The sequence below is a fragment of the Alosa sapidissima genome, chromosome 10 (genome assembly GCF_018492685.1).
Source record: "Alosa sapidissima isolate fAloSap1 chromosome 10, fAloSap1.pri, whole genome shotgun sequence".
NCBI classification, from domain to species: domain Eukaryota; kingdom Metazoa; phylum Chordata; class Actinopteri; order Clupeiformes; family Clupeidae; genus Alosa; species Alosa sapidissima.
The window spans coordinates 388,670-407,745 of NC_055966.1; the positions used below are offsets into that span (position 1 = coordinate 388,670).

Below are 19,076 nucleotides of genomic sequence, written 5' to 3' on the forward strand. Positions count from 1 at the left end.
GTGCTTATCCTGCAGTCTCCTGTAATCCACAATCAACTCCTTGGTTTTGCTGACGTTGAGCAGCAGGTTTTTGTCTTGGCACCAGGATGTCAGGGTTGCCACCTCTGCACTGAAAGCAGACTCATCATCACTCGTGATACAGCTTTATTATGGTGGTGTCATCAGCAAACTTAATGATGGTGTTTGAGGTGTGAGTTGCCATACAGTCATGAATGTACAACGAGTACAGCAGGGGGCTTAACACACATCCCTGCGGGGCACCACACTGCATGAAAAGTGTGATTTTCGCCAGTATGAGGCACTGTAGATTGTCGTGGAAGTTCAGGTTAATGGCTGTTCACAGCAATTTGCAGGCAACGCCGAAAACTGCCATGAATTGTCAGAAATTGACGTGACCCCCCCCATGACCCCCCTCCTCCTAATTCTAGGGGAAGCTTTAACATGTAAATGAAAATGCTGTGAGCTATACAAATGCAAATCAGGGTAGCAGGGGAAGTGCACTGTGCATGGTGCCATGACTGTGGCCTTTGGTCTTGCTTAAACAGTGGATGTGTTAACCACACAACTCCCAGCAATACGCTCAACAGGCAGAAATGATGCTGGGTATGACATGTCTGTTCCCTGCAAGCTCCAATAATCTAACCTGACTTAAAACAGTCGATAGACTCAATTTTAGATTCGGATTTTCCCTTCACACCAACACAATGAGAATTTCAGAGGCTATAAATGATTGTCAGAACTGCAAATATTTTTGTTGAATGAAAATATCTATTTTTTATATATATAATTTTTTATACATATATATAAAAATAAATAGGTTATTTCCCCGGTAGTAGACTATTTCCCCAGTAGTAGACTATTTACAGAGTCCATAACATTCTCAGTTCATACGAAACAGCAGAGAGAACGTCACTTCAATAAAGTCCAACCAGCAGTGGAGACAATTCCTCTAGTGAACAGTGGAAGACCTGCCCGCCCGTCGCGCTTCCACCAGAACAGCTGATAGACATAAACAGTCAGTGTGCGGCTTGCCATAGTTTGCAGCTTGCCGTAGTGTGCAGTGGCAAATTCAGAACAGAAAGGCTAGCCTACAGTTTGGTTAGGCTACTACTTCACGTTACTTGGATGTATGTGGATGTGAATGTAGTTCATAAACAACGCGCCCGCGATTGTCGGCACTCATTCTTTCTAGAAGAGGGGACCTTTAAAACGAGCACTTCCCTTTGCTTGGAGGAATGGTAAGCGTTGGATCATCTAGTGCCAGACGAGTGGTTACTTGTCTCGCCAGGAGAATGGACATCAGCTGTCGGGAAATCAGAGCCGCGGTAGCCAGCCGTAGCCTACCTGGGTTCACTCGGAGACACGTAGGCGCTACAAACCGGAGAAAAGATTTAAAGAATAGACTATGCTTTCATTCTGCTGTAGGCTATAAGGAAATAGATATGCTATGTTAATAGATACCGTTCTTAACTGTACATTTTGTTTTCACAGACTAACTTTGCCTCTTAATGAGGCTGTGACCTCCTCTTTGCTCAGAGCTGTTTGCAAGTCATTCAAGCAATTCGGTAAACTCCAGGTTGCTGTCCATAGAAGTATATGTGTTAGAGTGGAGGAGATGATGTTACCCAGCCTGTGTCCTGTCATTCAGGAAGTCAAAGATCCAACTGCACAGAGAGGAACTGATGTTCAGGTCTCTCAATTTCATGATCAGCCTCGATGGAACTATGGGAGTGTACTCAACCCCCATGGGGTTAAAAGCGGAGCTGTAGTCGATGAAGAGCATCCGTACAAAGGTGTTTTTCTTATCCAGATGAGAAAGAGCAGTGTTCAAAGCAAATGCTATCGCATCGTCTGTGGACCTGTTTGGCTTATAGGCAAACTGGAGTGGATCTAATGTAGAAGACAGGGAGGATGTAATATGATCTTTAACTAACCGCTCAAAACACTTCATAACAACAGAGGTAAGAGCAACAGGTCAGTAATCATTAAGGCAGCTCACTGTTGATTTCTTAGGGATGGGAATGATGGTGGACCTCTTGAAACATGCGGGGATAACAGACTGATGCAGGGACAGATTAAAGATGTCCATAAAGACCCCAGCCAGTTCAGATGCGCAAGCCTTGAGAATACAACCTGGGATGTTGTCAGGTCCTGGAGCCTCATGTGTATTCACCCTTCTAAATGATTTACACACATCTTTTACAGATAATTGAAATGCACAACTATGATGAAATTCATTCAATAAGCTCCACTTTTCATGCCATGAACGTAACATGCCTATGATAAGGCTTTGCAGTTGTCCAATATGGTCAATATATTGTCTCAATTGTGTTTAATGTGAAGCGCCCAAGCTACATTCATGCATTGTTTTGCTCCGGTTGAAAATTAATTGTTTTCTCTGCATTGTTGTTTGAATATCACTCCTCATTTGCTAAATGAATAAAATGTAAATGTGAAAATGTAACTTGATTTAAACATTAAGAATAAAACATTTAGAACTACAATTAATCCTCTTACTATATCTCAAAAGACATGAAGTTAGCATTAATTTGATTTGAACACAATTTTCTGTATTGTGTTTGGCATGTGTAACTTGTGCAATATGATGCATATTCTGGACATACCATGATGAACTCGGTGGTGACTGGGGGTGTTTAACACCAACTCAAGGATGCCAAGATCTCGCACCAACTGTTGATAAAAAAAAACATACATTTTTTTCTACATCTGTGCAATTTCTTCTACAATTTGTGCAATTTCATCAGAGACTGCTGTAAATCCTATGTGCCACTAAATTGATAAATTGATGATAAGGCATATATTGTCAATGTTGCAGCCACTTCTGGTTTAGCAACTTAGTGAAAAGACGCATTGACAACTGAAGTGGATTAACAAATGACAGTAGCCGCGTGATCTGATTGGGCCATTTTTAGTTTTTTTCCCCCGACATTGCACTGTGCCTAGTTCAGAGGACACTGTTCCCAACTATTTTGGCCTACCTTCAAATGCTTGACCTCTTTAAAAAGCTAAGACCCTGTAGTTTGTTAGGAAAAAGAATAATTGTGAGAAGTACTGGCACAGAGTTACAGAGGCTGTCGGATACAGAGGCTTCTTTCTGCCGGATAACAATCTCTGAACTGACCATATTTCAGCCCTCTAGGTCACTTGATATGACTTAGAAACACAACTAAGCCCTAGAACCAGGTCTTGTGAAGCTTTGTGCAACAGTATATAAATATAGAATGAAATATGAGTTCTTTAGACCATTATTTGCCAGAGTATGCTTATGCGTTTTTGTAAAATGCCCTATGGAAACTCCTCATAGGACTTTTGGTCACCCAAAATGCATACTGACAATAAAAGGCTTACTGTGTGGCAACCTCTCGGTGTAGAAGCATAATCCTGGTCTCAAATGAAAGGTTACACTCTGCAGTTTCTTGTAGACTATTTGAATTGTATGTCAGGGGTTCTGATATAGAATGACTACACAAAATATGGAATAATTACACAAAAGTCTATATTTTTGCATTTTCTTTGTTGGTTTAATGGATGTGTATACTGTAAGATGGGACTATACATCTGCACAACTAATATTGGATAAAACAACATGAATATTCAATTTCTAGGGATTGCTGTGAATATTTCAAGAGTCAATATGCTGCATCTACTTATTGCTAAGGGATATACACTGCAGCTAGAAACAGGATTCGTACACCTATTCCAAGATCAAATTCAAGCACTTTCAAGGTAAATTTTCAAGCTTTTCCAGCACATTACAGCGGTGGCAAATTACATATTAAAAGAATACACTAACGCAAAATGATTTTTAATTTTTTTTATCACATGGTTTTAAGAGATGGTTTTAGCAAACAAAATTGTGTTTCTGTGAACTCAAACTAATGTTAGGGCTCGCTCTTTCATGACAGTCAAGACTGATTATGTCTCTTTGTTGCCTACAACAGCATGCAGACAGGCCTACATCTGTTATCATGAGCTACAAACCAGTAGGTTAGCAATGCGGAGATGTGACGTTTAACTTCTTGGCAAACGGCACGATATGCACATATGCATGGTGTTTTGATGCCCTTTCCACTTGTGGCTAGCATTAAACCACAAAACTGAGCTGAAGTTTGACACAATCATGACCAAGGCCATAGCTAGGATTCAAATACCAAGGTCAGGGGTGTTGATAGAAATGTTGCCACCCGCAGAATGCTAGGGGGATCCGGGGGCATGGCCCCAAGGAAGAGAAATGTGCAAAATAACCCCTTAAATGATGACTTGGTGAATACTGCAGAAACTAATTAATAAATTGACATAATAATTAATACATTATAGCATAAATCACACTTAGAAATACAGCCTATTAGGCATAGTACATTTATAGAAGAGCAAAGTAGCCTATATAGGCCTACGAAAGACTTAACCATAGAGGGATGTAATATAAAGACTATCATGATCATTTTGCCATATGATGTAGAAACAGTTTATAACATTTTTTGTTTGTAAGTTAAACCAACATACTTTTCCACAATATTCTACTTTTTTAGATGCACTGTATAGAGCCTTTTCTCCAATTGGTGTTGAGGATATTTATAACCCTTATTCTCATTTTCACCTTTCTGCCTGGCTTCCCTTCTCCTGTCCTCCTGTCTAAATAACTGATCAATTATAAATAACAATAATCAATATCATGCTTAGATAATATCCATATAATCTATATCTACTATCAAAGTCAAAGTCAAAGTCAAAGTCAAAGTCAGCTTTATTGTCAATTTCTTCACATGTTCCAGACATACAAAGAGATCGAAATTACGTTTCTCACTATCCCACGGTGAAGACAAGACATGTTTTACCAATTTAAGTCCACAGACAAAACATAACATTCAAGTAAACAAAAAAGTAAGTAAATAAGTAAATAAGAGGGCACATATAATAATGACAAAATAAGAGCAGCAAAATTTGGTTGAAATTGTGCATAGACAGTCAATAAAATACTAGTGCAAAGTCAAGGCCAATAAAAGGCTTGGGTAGTTCTGTTTGACCTAAGTAAGAAAGAAAGTGGCATAGTGGTGCAAGTTATGTAAGAGCAGCAGAAGTGTTGTGTTTTCAGGACAACACCAAGTTGTAAAGTGTACAAGTGTGCAAGTGGAGTAGTGCAGGCAGCCATTGTGGGTCCAATGTCCAGGATGTTACGTAGCTGAGGGGGGAGGGGGGAGAGGAGGGAGAGAGTTCAGCATCCTTACAGCTTGGTGTATGAAGCTGTTGGTGAGTCTGGTAGTGCGGGAGCGCAGGCTTCTGTACCTCTTCCCAGACTAGACCAGACTACTATTATCTACCATCTAGGCTAATATGGCCTACTACTGGTCCAGACTCTTATATAACATTAATATAGCTTAATTTTCAGTGCAGGTTAGCTAGCTGCAATTCCACTGAATTCCAGCCTAACATTTTTGAGTAGGCCTTGAAGTCAGCAATTGTTCAGGTCAGATGATTATTTTGGATAATGGATTTGTGGGTTGTGGTACTGAAGTTTATGTGAGCTGTGTGAGACACTGCGTTGCGTTTGTTAGTTAGGACATAGGCCTACTCCGCGAGAATCAACTCTAGGCTACTTTCGTTTTGAAAGCCTATCTAGCGGTATCTACAACTACGTGTTGCGTGACGATGCATTGATGTAAGGATAATTGTCTCGTCAGCTGTTTTTAGTTAATAAATTAAAATTTCACATACCATAAAGTTTCAACCTAACTTTCAATAAACTTCAACCTAGCTTTCTCCTTGTCGTCCAATGACTGGAGCTAAGTAGCCTATTCAACATGTTAGCTTTCATGGCGACCTAGCTAGCAATGCATCTGTATGACCCTATATGATTTTTGTTCAGCAGTCCGAAATAGCTGTTTTCTCATAAAAACAGCAACCTCACTCACTGCATGTTGGTGCAGTCATCTCCAACTGTGTGCAGGGGGGCGGGGTCACGCATGAAAAAAAACTGGCAGATCAGTCACACATGTAGAGATGCAAGCGAGGACCACGGCGGAGCAGTTTTTATTTCAAACTCTCCGACTTTCTGCATCTAATAAGCTAACTATTCCGTCAAATAGCTATTTGTATAAAAAGAAATACAGTTACATTTCAAGCATTTTCAAGCACTTTATTTGAAATGCAAGCACTTTTCAAACCTTGAAAATACAACATTAAATATAGCTGCAAGCAGCAATGAGGGGGCCAAGAAGACAGTTCAGCAGGCCAGATTTGCCATGTAAGTCAATGCCGTTGCATCAGACCTTAAGCAATCACAGCAAGTTCCATGCCATACAACCCAAGATTGGCTGAGTTACAAGGTCAAGTTTCACATCAAAACATAACTGATTTTATGGGGCTGAACCAGGGCTGAGTGTCACCGCCCCCTCCCCCAGCCAACCCACCGCTGCAACCGCCCACATTAGAATGAACTGGATGGAACTTGCTGTCATCAGTTTCACATCAAAAATAAAAGATTGACTGAGATATGATCACACTTGCTGTGATTTAAACACAGAGGTCAAAAATTGACGTCATAGGGTGTGTTGAACTCGGCTTGGCCCAAGGATTCCAATGATACCTCATTTTGACATTCGGGTCAACGAGTCAAAAGTTACGTCCGTGAACACACGTCCAACTTTGGCCTGTTGGTGGCGCTAGAGCATTGGAGGAGCCGGCATGAAACTTGGTGAAATTAATTATTGGGCTGTCCCCAATCAGTGTGCCAAATTGTATAACTTTTTACCAGACGGTTCTATGGGCTGCCATTGACTGCCATTACAGAGCTCCCTAGAGGTCAAAGGGACATTGAGACATAGTAAGATTAATCTGACAATGTAAAGCACTATACAGATTGTACATGAAACAGGTTATCATGGATTCCCAAGCATTCTAATGGTGTTTAACATTACTATGCTACATAGCAATATGGTGCATAGCCTACAATTGATTTAGAATGTTTGGGGGAGGTGGGAGAGGTGTGCTGTGGAAGGCACACTGTTCCATATCAGGTAAAATGGACGTGTTTTTTTTTCCATTCAGACTGAAATGAATCTGATTAAAGATTCCAACCAAACTGTTTACGTGAATGCTAAATAAACCGATTGGCATTCAATCTTTGTTTACAGGAACACACATTTTGGGCGATCTTGCCGATCTAAAACTCTGCACAAAGCATATTGTTATCACAACGCAAAGCGCATTCCTATCTTACACTCGAATTTTTCGCCATGCGCATCTCTTTTATTGAACAATGCGCTCAGGGGTGTGGCAATTAACGACCTAAGGTGTGGTCTGGCGCCTTCTCTAAAAATCACTATCTTACACTATCTAAAAAGCATTATGCCACTGACAAAGAAATACCTGGTCTAGTGAAAGGCGCATATTAAGCACAGCTGAAGACACACTGTCACGAGATGTAAGCAGCAACTTCTCTGCAGGATAAATGTCCTTACGTTTTTTATTCAATCATTTGAACATTATTGGGGTAAGTGTTGCTTTTTTCAGGCTATGTTTTCGATGGTAACCCATTGTCAGTCAATAGTGAAAGTAATTAACCTGTTGAGGAGTATGTGATCAGATGCAGCTGGGCCCCTGGGAGAACGATCACAAATATGTGATTAGAACGTTTTCGAAAAAGGTTCTATAACATGACGCAACAATTACCCTCAGGGACTTTTCTGCCATTAAACAATTTTAAGAACACTGAAACTATAGAACGTTTTCTAGAAGGAGCCAGGAAAATAATTCACTCTCTGGGGAACGGCATTGTCTTAAAGAATTCACTCCTCAACAGGTTAACTGTGTATAACTGTTTTGTCGTTGACTATGACACCACAGTGAAGTTAGTTTCACTTTGCCAATGAGTTCAAATAATAGACGAGTGCAGATGTGTGTAGGCTATACTCTCGCGTGCAAGCAGATTCATTCAAATGTGCCGCTGACTATCAAAATACTGATACGCTGTTTGAAGTTGCACTGGTTGCTGTTAAAGGGAATGACAGATGTAATTTAATTGGTTTAAAGGATTTTATGCCCAAAACACACCCATGACTGATAAAGAAACATAAGAACCGCCTTTTTGCGCCAAGCACCCAACATTTGGTAACAAAACCACCCCGTATGCGGACTGGACAAACCTCTAAATGTTCCAAATCAACCCAGGGTCCATGTACAGCCTGGTTAGGTGCAGGTACATTGTAGGAACAAACTTAAATAGCAATAATAACATTCTAACGCACACTATTGACTTTACTTATTTTATTCAGAGCGAACAATACTTTTTACATACAACGTCCTCAGGTTCGCTAAGGTATGGTCTGAGCTCTCAGGTGTCTTAATTCATTGAATGCTAAGCTGTTTTCGGAAGCTTTGTCCTAGAGTGCCAGCAATCTAGACCATTGTTGATGATTTTTGTACAGCCACAGCATATTCTGTGTTATAGCTATAAACACATACAATGGTTTAAAAGGTGAGACTTTAAGCTCTCAGTGGGTGCAAACCGTGTATTTCTACACGCCTCTGTTCCTGAGAAATCCCAAGCTAAACAGTGGCTAGTTTTCATCAAAATCGCTGTTTTTTTTTTCTAGAAATGGAGATATAACGTCTTTCATGATGAAGTGTTGCCTGTAAACTTTCTGGGAAGTGACCTAGCGAGACCTGGCGAGACTGCCACCTAGTGATAGACCCACGGAAATGGGCTGGTTTTGAGCTGACGTGCATGCGTCACTGATTCGACCCAAAGCGGCAACCGAGTTATGATAAAATGTCCAGATAAAATGTCCAGATTGTGCGTTTTCATGAGTTTTCAATCGTCATATATTTCATTTCCATTCATCACAGAGTTCCCAAAATCACATATAAGGTGTGTTAGAGTGTCTAGTTTCGTAATAAAAAAAAAAACGTAAAAACGTAATATTACGTTTTTGGCACTCAACGCATGGGAAGGAAAAACGTAATATTACGTTTTTGGCACTCAATGAGTTAATTGTCTTCTAGTCACATGACCAGTTGTTCAAGTCATATTTTCTTAAAATGCCAATATCCAATATTCCCATAGTACCCAGTTAAGACAATTGAATACATAGTCCACATCCTCAAATATATACACAATATACATAATTATCATCAAATATATACATAATTATCATCATCAAAAAGCCTAACATGAGCAAAGAGTTTTGTAGAAAAATATACGTCACAGATACATCATCAATATGTCCACAATGTTACAGATTTACAGAAAACAGCTTAATTCCTGTGATTCGTTCATACCAGAGGGTTCAATAGTACAGTTAATTTATCCAAAAAGCTTCTCTTCTCAAGAGCTGTTTGACTATGTTACCACCTCTAGGGTTTGGCAGTACCCTCTCAATACCAATAAAGTTGAGGGAGGCAACAGAACCATGATTCTTCTCTGTACGGCTGTCTGGCACGTCTGTCTGGCACGGTCAAGGTTATTGTTACTGATGTCTGCCTTATCTTCTGCTTTTCTCAGCCTGAGGTTGTGTTTTGTTTGCCCAACATACATAAGGCCACATGGGCATACAGTGGGTCCCATTTAGAAGTGGCCACTTCATTTGCGCTTGCCGTGATTCATGTAGTTGCGTGAAATGTATTACAACTTTTTACCACGAGGTGGCAGCTTAAGTCCGCTGTAGCATTGCCGGTAAACAGGGCAGCTGACTGCATTCAGAGGTGTTGCAACGGCAGTGTGATTGGCAATCCGCAGACCGGTGTCGGGCCATGGGCTAGACCTAGCCGGTCGACGAAAAAAATGTGCTATATGAAGCAACTGCATAGGCTTTCTCTGTCTATGATCTATGGTCTATGATCTTCAAAAAATGAGCCTCCTTGACAAGTAGATTGCTGGTCCACTGAGCCACAAATTTAGGCTAGATATGCCCAGTGCTTCTGTCTGTTAATTTTGCAGCACAACTGAATGGTGTTATGGAACCGCAGACCAGAAAAATAAATGAAATGTTTCCCTGAACAGTACATACTTCTTAAGTCATTAAATATAGAGGCATAACATTAGGTGGTAGGCTGTGAGTGCTCATTCAATGTGTAGGCCTATGCGCGTCTGTGCAAGTGAAACTGACAAACTCATGGGTAGGCTAGAAGCTACAGTGGGCAGTGCTTCGACTTGGCCAGCTTCACTCGCGGTCCGCGCGTGGGATCACGCGGTATCACGCGACTTTAATTTGTATTTTTCCAGTGAGACGCTGCAACAACCCAAACAACCGGTAGATGGCTCAAGTGAGCAGAGTGTCTCGTAAAAAGAAATGGAGCCTGGAAAACCCTACACAGACTTCACTACAGACTTTAGCAGAGTATTAACCTCCGTTGCTCAGCCAAATGCCTTCCTGTTACGTCCTGTTATCATGGAGTTACAGGCGATAAACGATTTTTGATGGTCACAAGTTTACTTCATTAGGGACTGTTCGTTATTTATTTAAGGGGCTACCGGAGGAGTTTTGGGAGCATTAGTCCAAAAAGACGTGACCCTCCCTCGCCAGCAATACATTTTTCTATGACCCTCCAAAGTGATTATGAAAAAATCACTGTCAACTTTTTCCGGGTTTATCGCATACTGTATTTTAACGTTTTCACATATTTGGCCATAAGCCGTTTATCATAGGCTATCACGAAACCAAACTACAAAGGCGAACACTTTAACAGGGGGAATTAATTGGGCATGAATCATGCTGAACGCTATTTCGCTACCTTAGAATAATAAGGTTCTATCTGCGTTTTGAGTAGGTAGGCCTACAACCGGGACGATTGAAACGGGGACGAATGAAACATTCCGGTTTTCTCCGAGTGCAACGATGATAGAGTCACCATTTGGACAAAACATGGAGCATATTAACCTCCGTTGCTCAGCCAAATGCCTTCCTGTTACGTCCTGGTATCACGGAGTTAAGCGATAAGCGATTTTTGATGGTCACAAGTTTACTTCATTAGCGGTTTATTTTTTTGGATTATTAGAGAGTGTTTTTCATTTAAAGGTTTGACTTCGTGCTTATTCAGTGCAGCATTTAGTGCTCTCCCCAATCCCAGACGTTCACATTGCATGTTTGTTTGTAATGGATGCAACCGCGAGATAGGCCATGCGTTTGACAATGAATTGTTAACAGAACCAACATATAGCCCAGCAGCAATCTAGGGACTGATCGTTATTTATTGAAGGGGCCACCGGAGGAATTTTGAGTGCTTCAGTTGGAAGTTGCATGACCCTCTCTTGCCTGCTAGAAATTGTTCAATGACCCTCCGACAGAATTGTTAAAAAAGACATGACCCTCCCCTGCCAATTGTCTTCTACACTTTGTGATATCGTTCTTAAATCAATCTTACCCGTGAGCTTGCATGCTACCAGTCCTTCCTTTTCAAATGTGTTGCGCCTGTTTGCACAATTTGACAAATAATCCCTGTGCACGGGGACCGAAACAATGCATGCCAACTTTTTCCGTGTTTATCACGTATTTTAACTTTCCCCGCTGTCTTGCCATTTTAATGTTTTCCCGTAGAATATCCCATATTTTAATACTCTCATAACAGCCCTGCCATCGGGCCTGTCTCTGTGTTGCCCTGTTGCTACCCCTTGCCCTTCCAACGAAACAGATGTCTTCAAATCATCGTTTTCCTTGCTTGAAGGCGAACTTAGAGTGATGTTAACCTATTTAAGTTTAACGGCGCGATTGTCGTGAGAGCACGATTCATTGGCGCTTGCATGTTCGGCCTTATGTCTACGTGCGCACCTGAGGCTATACTCAGCTGCAAGAGAAATAATTTCCCCTGTTTGTATGTTCACTGCAAGTTGGCCTACCATAACTTACCAACTCTGCACTGTAGACTGGCTATTTATATTTTTCTGTGAAATAAGCAAATGTATTTGTTCAACTTTATGAAGCAGAATTACGCATAGGGTACTTGGAACATAATACATTTGACAAAGGACAGATGAATGTTGCTAGTGACAAAATATTAACTTTCAGTGTTTTACGATGTCTTTGTCATGGGGAAGTGTTTTTCCCCATGCATTTATTCTAGGTTACTGTCAGTGACTGCCGTGAGAGAAGCGGGTTCTGTGTTTCGTTCATGTCAGTGACTGACGCGAGAGAAGCGGGGTCTGTGTTGTGTTGTGTTGCGTTAATTTATTTTCATTGGGCATACCGTGCCGTGCAATCCACAGCTCTTCAGTTCTGACAAAGCCAAAATTACTCCTTTTGAAATAACGAGTGCAGGAAGCGCGTTTGTATGGTTATATTGCTTGACGGGGGGTGTCCCAAGCAGCTTTCAGCCATAAGGCTACTTTGAGAACATTTCAATTCACCCGACACTAATATTCAAAATGTTGAAAACTATTTCGGCATAGCCTATAAAGCAGTTTAATTAAATAGAATGTTAGTTGTAAACAAACGAGCTACTTGGTGAGACCTATTCACAAACCTGCGGTTTTGAAATCCTATGCAGCTACAGGAGCTTCCAATCGCGAGGAAGCAATTTTGCATTGTAGGCATAACTAACATGCAATAACGCCGCCAACAACAACCAAAACTAGGCTAATCATTGTCAACATGTAAATTAAATGTAACATTATTGTGAATCAAATTAAAATGTTCTCTTTTGCAAACGTAGGCATAATAACAGAATAATTTAATAATGTTACAAAGATACTACATCAATCCGTATGTTTCATTGGGCTACTAGGCTATTTGTTTTGCCTTGATTCATTTAGGCTAGGCCTTTTTATTCAGGGGCCGTATTCACAAAGAATTTTAAGGCTAAAAGTAGCTCCTAACTGGCGAATTTAGGAGCAACTCATAAAAATAATGGGCGTATCACTCCTTTTTTTTTATTTTTTTATTATTTGCAAACATAATTGACATTACAGAAAATGCAACACTACGACATGCACATGAATACTACACACGACAAACAGACGTACATTACATAAACACATACTGTAACTTAACAAGACATCACATTGACTTGGCTTCCACAAACATAACACAACATAACATTAATAACAGAAAGGCTAAGGATGATTTGCGTCCAGGATGATTACAGATATGATTATCAGGGATGAAATTGATGACCGGAATGAAAAGAAGGGGGGATGGGGGGGGGGTGCGGATGGTAGCTCTAAGAGTGTGAATGAGGTGGTGTTGGGATGGGGGTGGGGATGGGGGGTGAGGGGTAGTGAGTATGTGAGGATGTATGTGTGTGTGTGTGTGTGCGCATATGTATAAGGCTGGTTTGCTGTTGGGCCAGGAGGAGAGAAGCTGGAACATAGAGAGGGAGAGAGGGAGGGTTTCAGAGGAGAGGAGTTGTAATTATTCTATTAATGATAAGTATAATAATAGGAATAACTGATTGCCTGGTTGATTGCCTGACTGATTGCCAACCTGGGCACCCATTAATGGCCACAGTTCCACCCAGCCCCTGCAGTTATACTGCGACGAGCTGACAGAGGGGAGGACCTGCGTGCCACCCATCGCCCCAGGCCCCCAGCATATGCACACATCCCCCACTACCACGACCAACCACACCTCGCCCCCAGACCTTCACCCAACACGCCACTCTTGACCTAAATATGTACAGTATGTGAATGGCTAGGTTGAGGGGTCTATCTAGAGTGTAGCATTAAAAGAAGTGGGCATGCATGGTGAATATCTGTCAGGATTTCCCCATGCACACCACACTTACCCTGTGTAAGATGTATGCCTCAACAATGTGTGCATTAAAATAAGTGAGGCATGCAGATAGACACCTGATGAGGCATCTACCTGCACTCCACTCTTACCCTAGCCTGTTTTGTAGTTTTTGTTTATGTATGTCACCTAACATGTAGTGCGATTAAAAGAGAGTAAAGCGTGCTCTGTGCTTCCAGGACAAGGCGTGTGCATGAGCGTATGAGGAGGGTGCACACCGGGGGCCCAGGGCCAATAGATAACCCACAGGACCCAACCAATGCCAAAACCACACAGCGACCCGCCAGGACTGAGTCTCCCAAGCCATCCAATGGGGCCCCGGCAGAATAACGATGGGAGAGGCAGAGAGAAAGAGTGAAATTAGTAAAGTTATCAGAGAATGTAAATAAAAGGGGGAGGGAAAGAAGGGGATGCTATTTATATTACTACTACTAATAATAATAATAATAATAATAATAATAATAACAATAACAATAACAATAATAGTTCCAGCTACCCTCCCCTGCCTAGTGTTCGATGATATGTGTATCTGTTGATGAAGTGTGTTATGATCGTGTGGAGATGGAACTCAGGCAAAGAGGGTCAGGACTGTAAGTAGGTGATAAAGGGGTACCAAGGAGAGGTTGTATCCTGAGTATTGATTAAGTTTGTAGTTGATAGGTTTTCTAATGATATATAGTCTGTTAACAAGTTTTTCCAATGAGTGATGTGAGCTTTTTTCTTAGATTTCCAGTTCATGAGGATTGTTTTCTTGGCGATAGTCAGCGCTACCAACAGTGTTTTATTGCAGGAGTTGCTTAAATTGACTGTGGATGTATCACCAAGTATGCATAAGGAAGTACCACTCCTAACTTTAGGACTCCTAATTCTTTCACAAAAAGTAATTCACGAAGCATTTTAGACCTAAAAGTAGCACCTAAGTCTGGGACAGCTTAAGTCGAGAGGACTCCTAACTCACTAAGACCTATTCATAAACAGCTTTTTTGTGGCATTTTACGTTGCGATGTTTTGAAATAGCTTATGCGCAACAGGAGCTTCCAATCGCGAGGGAACAATTTTGCATTCATAAAAGGGATGCAATAACGCCACCAACAACAACCAAAACTACTCATTGTTAACATGTAAATGAAATGTAACGTTTCATTGTGAATCAAATTAAAATGTTCTCCTCTTTGCAAACGTAGCCTAGGGATATGGTGACAGATTAATTAATTTAATAATGTTGCAAAGGTAGGCTACTGCATCAATCCATAGGCCTATGTTTCATTAGGCCACTAAGCTATTTGTTTTGCCTTACTCTTTATTCATTTAGGCTAGGCCTTTTTATTCAGTTATTAATCATCTTCCGTCCTTCGCACTACTTGTGTAGCGCACGCATTCTCCGACCTGTCACCTGTCAGTCATCATCGGAAGAGAGGTGTTTGGAATTCCCGCGTTACAATCGTCAGCCAATCAAGGTGGTCACTTCAGTCAAGCTCGTGCATGAGTAATGACGTCATCCATAGCCACGAAGACTCACTCCTAGTTTAGGAGTTGTCTGAAAGGCTTTGTGAATAACTTTTAAGAGAAAACTCCAATCTAAAATCTTTAAGTGCGATTTAGGAGTAGCCTACTCCTAGTAGTAAGATAAAAAGCCTTTGTGAACAGCCTACGGCCCCAGTTATTCATCATCTTCCGTCCTTGTGTAGCGCACGCATTCTGAGACCTGTCACTCATCATCGTAAGGGAGGTGTTTGGAATCATGCCCGCGTTACAATTATCAGCCAATCAGCCAATCAAGGTGGTCACGCTTGCCCATTTACCCAAATTAATGGTCGAATATTACTGATGATCATTGTTATTTAAGAACATGCAGTGTGCTTAGGGTACCAAAAACATTTTGCTCGTAAAAAAGCATCATAACGCACATTCTGGCGGGTCTGTTATTTACTGTAGGCTGCGCAAACCACATGCCTTTATTTTGGGCAAGCCTGCATTCATTCCTTCATTCAACCTTTATTTATTCTCGGAGGGTCATTGAAGGAAGCCCTCATTTTCAATGAAGCCGAAATTACAGAAGCGAAGCAAAGCGCTCCACAAACAAGACAACATTCGAGGCCTTCTGTTGAAGAATTTTATATAAAGCCTGCGCTGACAGTAATCCTCCTGCCCCTGATAGGCCTACCACAGCTGTGGATAGTGTGGAATGTTCAAGTAATAACACAATCCAATGTGTGTCTCAATTGTCCCCCGCTGACCACCTCACACATTTCTCTAGATTTTGCAACGAACTTACATGACACAATGCCATAAAATATGCCAGTTTTAGGACACAGAATAATGTTTGTAATGATACCAGGTAGGCCAGGTATTGTCGAAGGTGCATGGTGAAGTGAAATTCTTACTTTGGAAAACAAACATTTGCCGATATCATCGCCGATCATCAGAATATTGCAACAGATTCTGTGTTCTGGACTGTAGGTAACTTGTTAAGCCAGTGGTTCTCAAACTTTTATTTCATTCCCCACTTTGATCAAGGGGCATGACTGATGATAGTGATTTATTGTTTTTAACGATCTCTATGCTACCCACAAAAATGTAGGCATGGGGACATGATTAAGTAGGTTATCCAACTGTCGTGTGTTAAATTATTGTGATTACGAGCCAGTGGTTTTCAAACATTATGCGTGACTCGGACATCTAACTAAATGCAACAGGCTCATATCGTCCTCGCATTCGCAAAATGAGGACCAGTGTTTTGTCAAATTGCAAATAGCTATTCGTTTTAACTATTTTTTTTATGATAGTAGGCCTAGCCTACAAAAAGCACTTCGTACTATCTTAATCTTGGAATATGGGGAGGGAAGTGGCGCGTCTGCAGTCAGCCAAATATGAATGTAATTCTGCGGCATAAAGCAGATGTAATTGTTTATTGTACAGAAAAATAAAAATGACATGTCAAGCAGTCAGTTGACTACATTGCAGTCAAGAAGTAGGGCAAATTCATTTACGAAACCAAAACGTGGGTCATAGTTGTCTAAGCCTCTATTGCGTAGCCTGTTAAAAACGTCGCCAGATAGTATTAAATCGGCAACAACATTGTTTTCTGCAGAAGCCTACCCAAGGCTACAGATTAATTCTGAACAGTTATTTCTCTACTGGCTCAATTATCACACCACTGTTTTGATTTGCGTAGTTGCGTTAACCCCAACACTGACAATAATGTAGACAGCAAATTTCGATTTCGATTTTCGTGTAGTCAAGCCTTAAGCCATACCCAAGTAGCCTAAATCGAGGTAATGTTTAATTATGCATGATTTATTTTGTTATTGAATTCGTAGGCTGGGATTACTCTCGGCAACAATTATGTAAGGGACGGCAGGCAGAGCGATGTACAGTGGCAGAGCGACGCACAGTGGCTGAAAGTGGTACTAAAGCTTCACGCAGCTTCACGCCGCGTAATGCGCGAATGAAGTGGTCATTTGAAAGCGATGCCCACTGTATGATATTTAAAACAATGAATGAAGTGGATTCCTGTAATATTCATGAAAACAGCATAGCGATTGGATAATAGAGCTTAATAAATTGTGACTAGTTGTAAACATTATTACATTACATTACATTTAGCAGACACTTCTTGACCAAAGTGACTTACATATGTCAGCTATATTACAAGGGATCACATTGTCCCCGGAACAACTTAGGGTTAAGTGCCTTGCTCAAGGGTACAACCGTGGAAGCCAGTAATTGAACCGACAACTTTCAGGCTACTTCACGCTAGCCCAGCTCCTTAACTCCTAACAGTAGCTTATATCGTAGCAAATAGCCTATGGCGATGACATATTTAAAATACATTTTTAAATACATTTCACTCGTCTCGCTGGAGTGAGCGCATAATGTGGGCTGTTGCGCAAAAAAATGAATCAGGGAGATGATCTGCATCTCCATTTACCAAATGTTGTAGTTTTGTTAACATCTCCACTATTAATGTGAAATATGTCTCCATGCAGGCAGGTTGAATGCAGGGAAGTGTTAAGCAGCAGTGAAGTGATAACCTTATGCAGGTAGCACATCACCTGAGTCAGACAGAAGACGGGCCCTGCTTGCTCTGTTAAAGTATTTCTGGCCCTTCCAAAATGGTGTATTTAACAGCCAGAATTTCAAAATTTTCCCGGGGGAGACCTGATTTTCTGAGACCTGACTCCACTTTTTCTGACAGCATTTTTTCTGAGACCTGACTCCACTTTTTCTGACAGCGTTTTTTCTGAGACCTGACTCCTTAGAGATGTTTTTCTGAGGCTGTTTGGTTTGAAGCAGTTTTATCTGAGGATGACAGAGGTTTTTCTGAAGCTGAGGCAGTTTTGTCTGAAGATGACAGAGGTTTTTCTGACGCTGAGGCAGTTTTGTCTGAAGATGACAGAGGTTTTTCTGAGTCTGACACCTGAGTCTGAGGATGTCCTAAAATGAACACCGCCGTACTGATTGGTGCCTCGATCTAGTAAAATTGGAAATGGGCTAGAATGGGTTCTTGGCCAGACGGACTTTCAGAGCGAATCTCGATTTTGCCGGAAGTACATCTGGGTTTTTCCCAGGCTAGGACTGAACTTCACCGGTAAAGTAAATATATTTCAAATGTTTACGGTTAGAAGCTACACAAAAACACTCACGCAGACCCTGCATGCGATGACTACAGTATGCAAGCCACCTATACATTGTAAGTAGGGCTGTCACTTTTGTGAAAAAATCCTGTTCGATTTTTGAGACTGTAAAATCGATTTTTCATGTCTAAAGACGTTTCCATTTTCAACGCCAAATATAGGCCAATCCACAAACAACTAACAGGCATTAGGACGAACATAAAGAGGGCGCTTGTAGACGCATTTCAGCAATATTTCTGATGATTTATTGGCAAGTTTCGCGCACAATGACAAACAGGAGTGCAATATTCTCGAAAAACAATAAGCCGAGTGGACTGCCATTATATCAGTGACAAACATTACTGCAGTATTCAAAGTATCTGTGTCTGTGTTTACGATTAGAAATGTCAAACAAATTTCGCCTACATAGAACTCGATTGCACAGTTCGCATAGCCTACCGCTTTGTTATACCAAAAATCCGAAGTACTTCCACATCGAACTCCTCAAGTTATTAGGGCCTATCACTCGTCTCTCTCATGTCGCACAGGTTGATCGCGTTGACCTCCATTTTTTGGCAAAACAAGAGCAGCACAGCAGCTGATTGAAACAGCTGTTTCCGGTGCGTAAAATTGGTGGGATTGGTCGCAATGCTTACTGCACTTTCTTTTATATTCTTATATTCTTGTTTGTGAATTTTGTTACACCCATCCTTTTTATTTG

General features: G+C 41.1%; 1 protein-coding gene across 1 annotated transcript in view; it reads right to left on the reverse strand.

Moving 5' to 3' along the window:
- agmo (alkylglycerol monooxygenase) overlaps positions 1 to 19,076 on the reverse strand; it is a 290,769-nt gene that overhangs the window by 182,265 nt on the left and 89,428 nt on the right. The window contains exon 6 of the mRNA XM_042107337.1: positions 2,625 to 2,691. Within this exon, the coding sequence (XP_041963271.1) occupies positions 2,625 to 2,691 (67 nt within the window). The remainder of the gene's footprint in view (positions 1 to 2,624; positions 2,692 to 19,076) is intronic.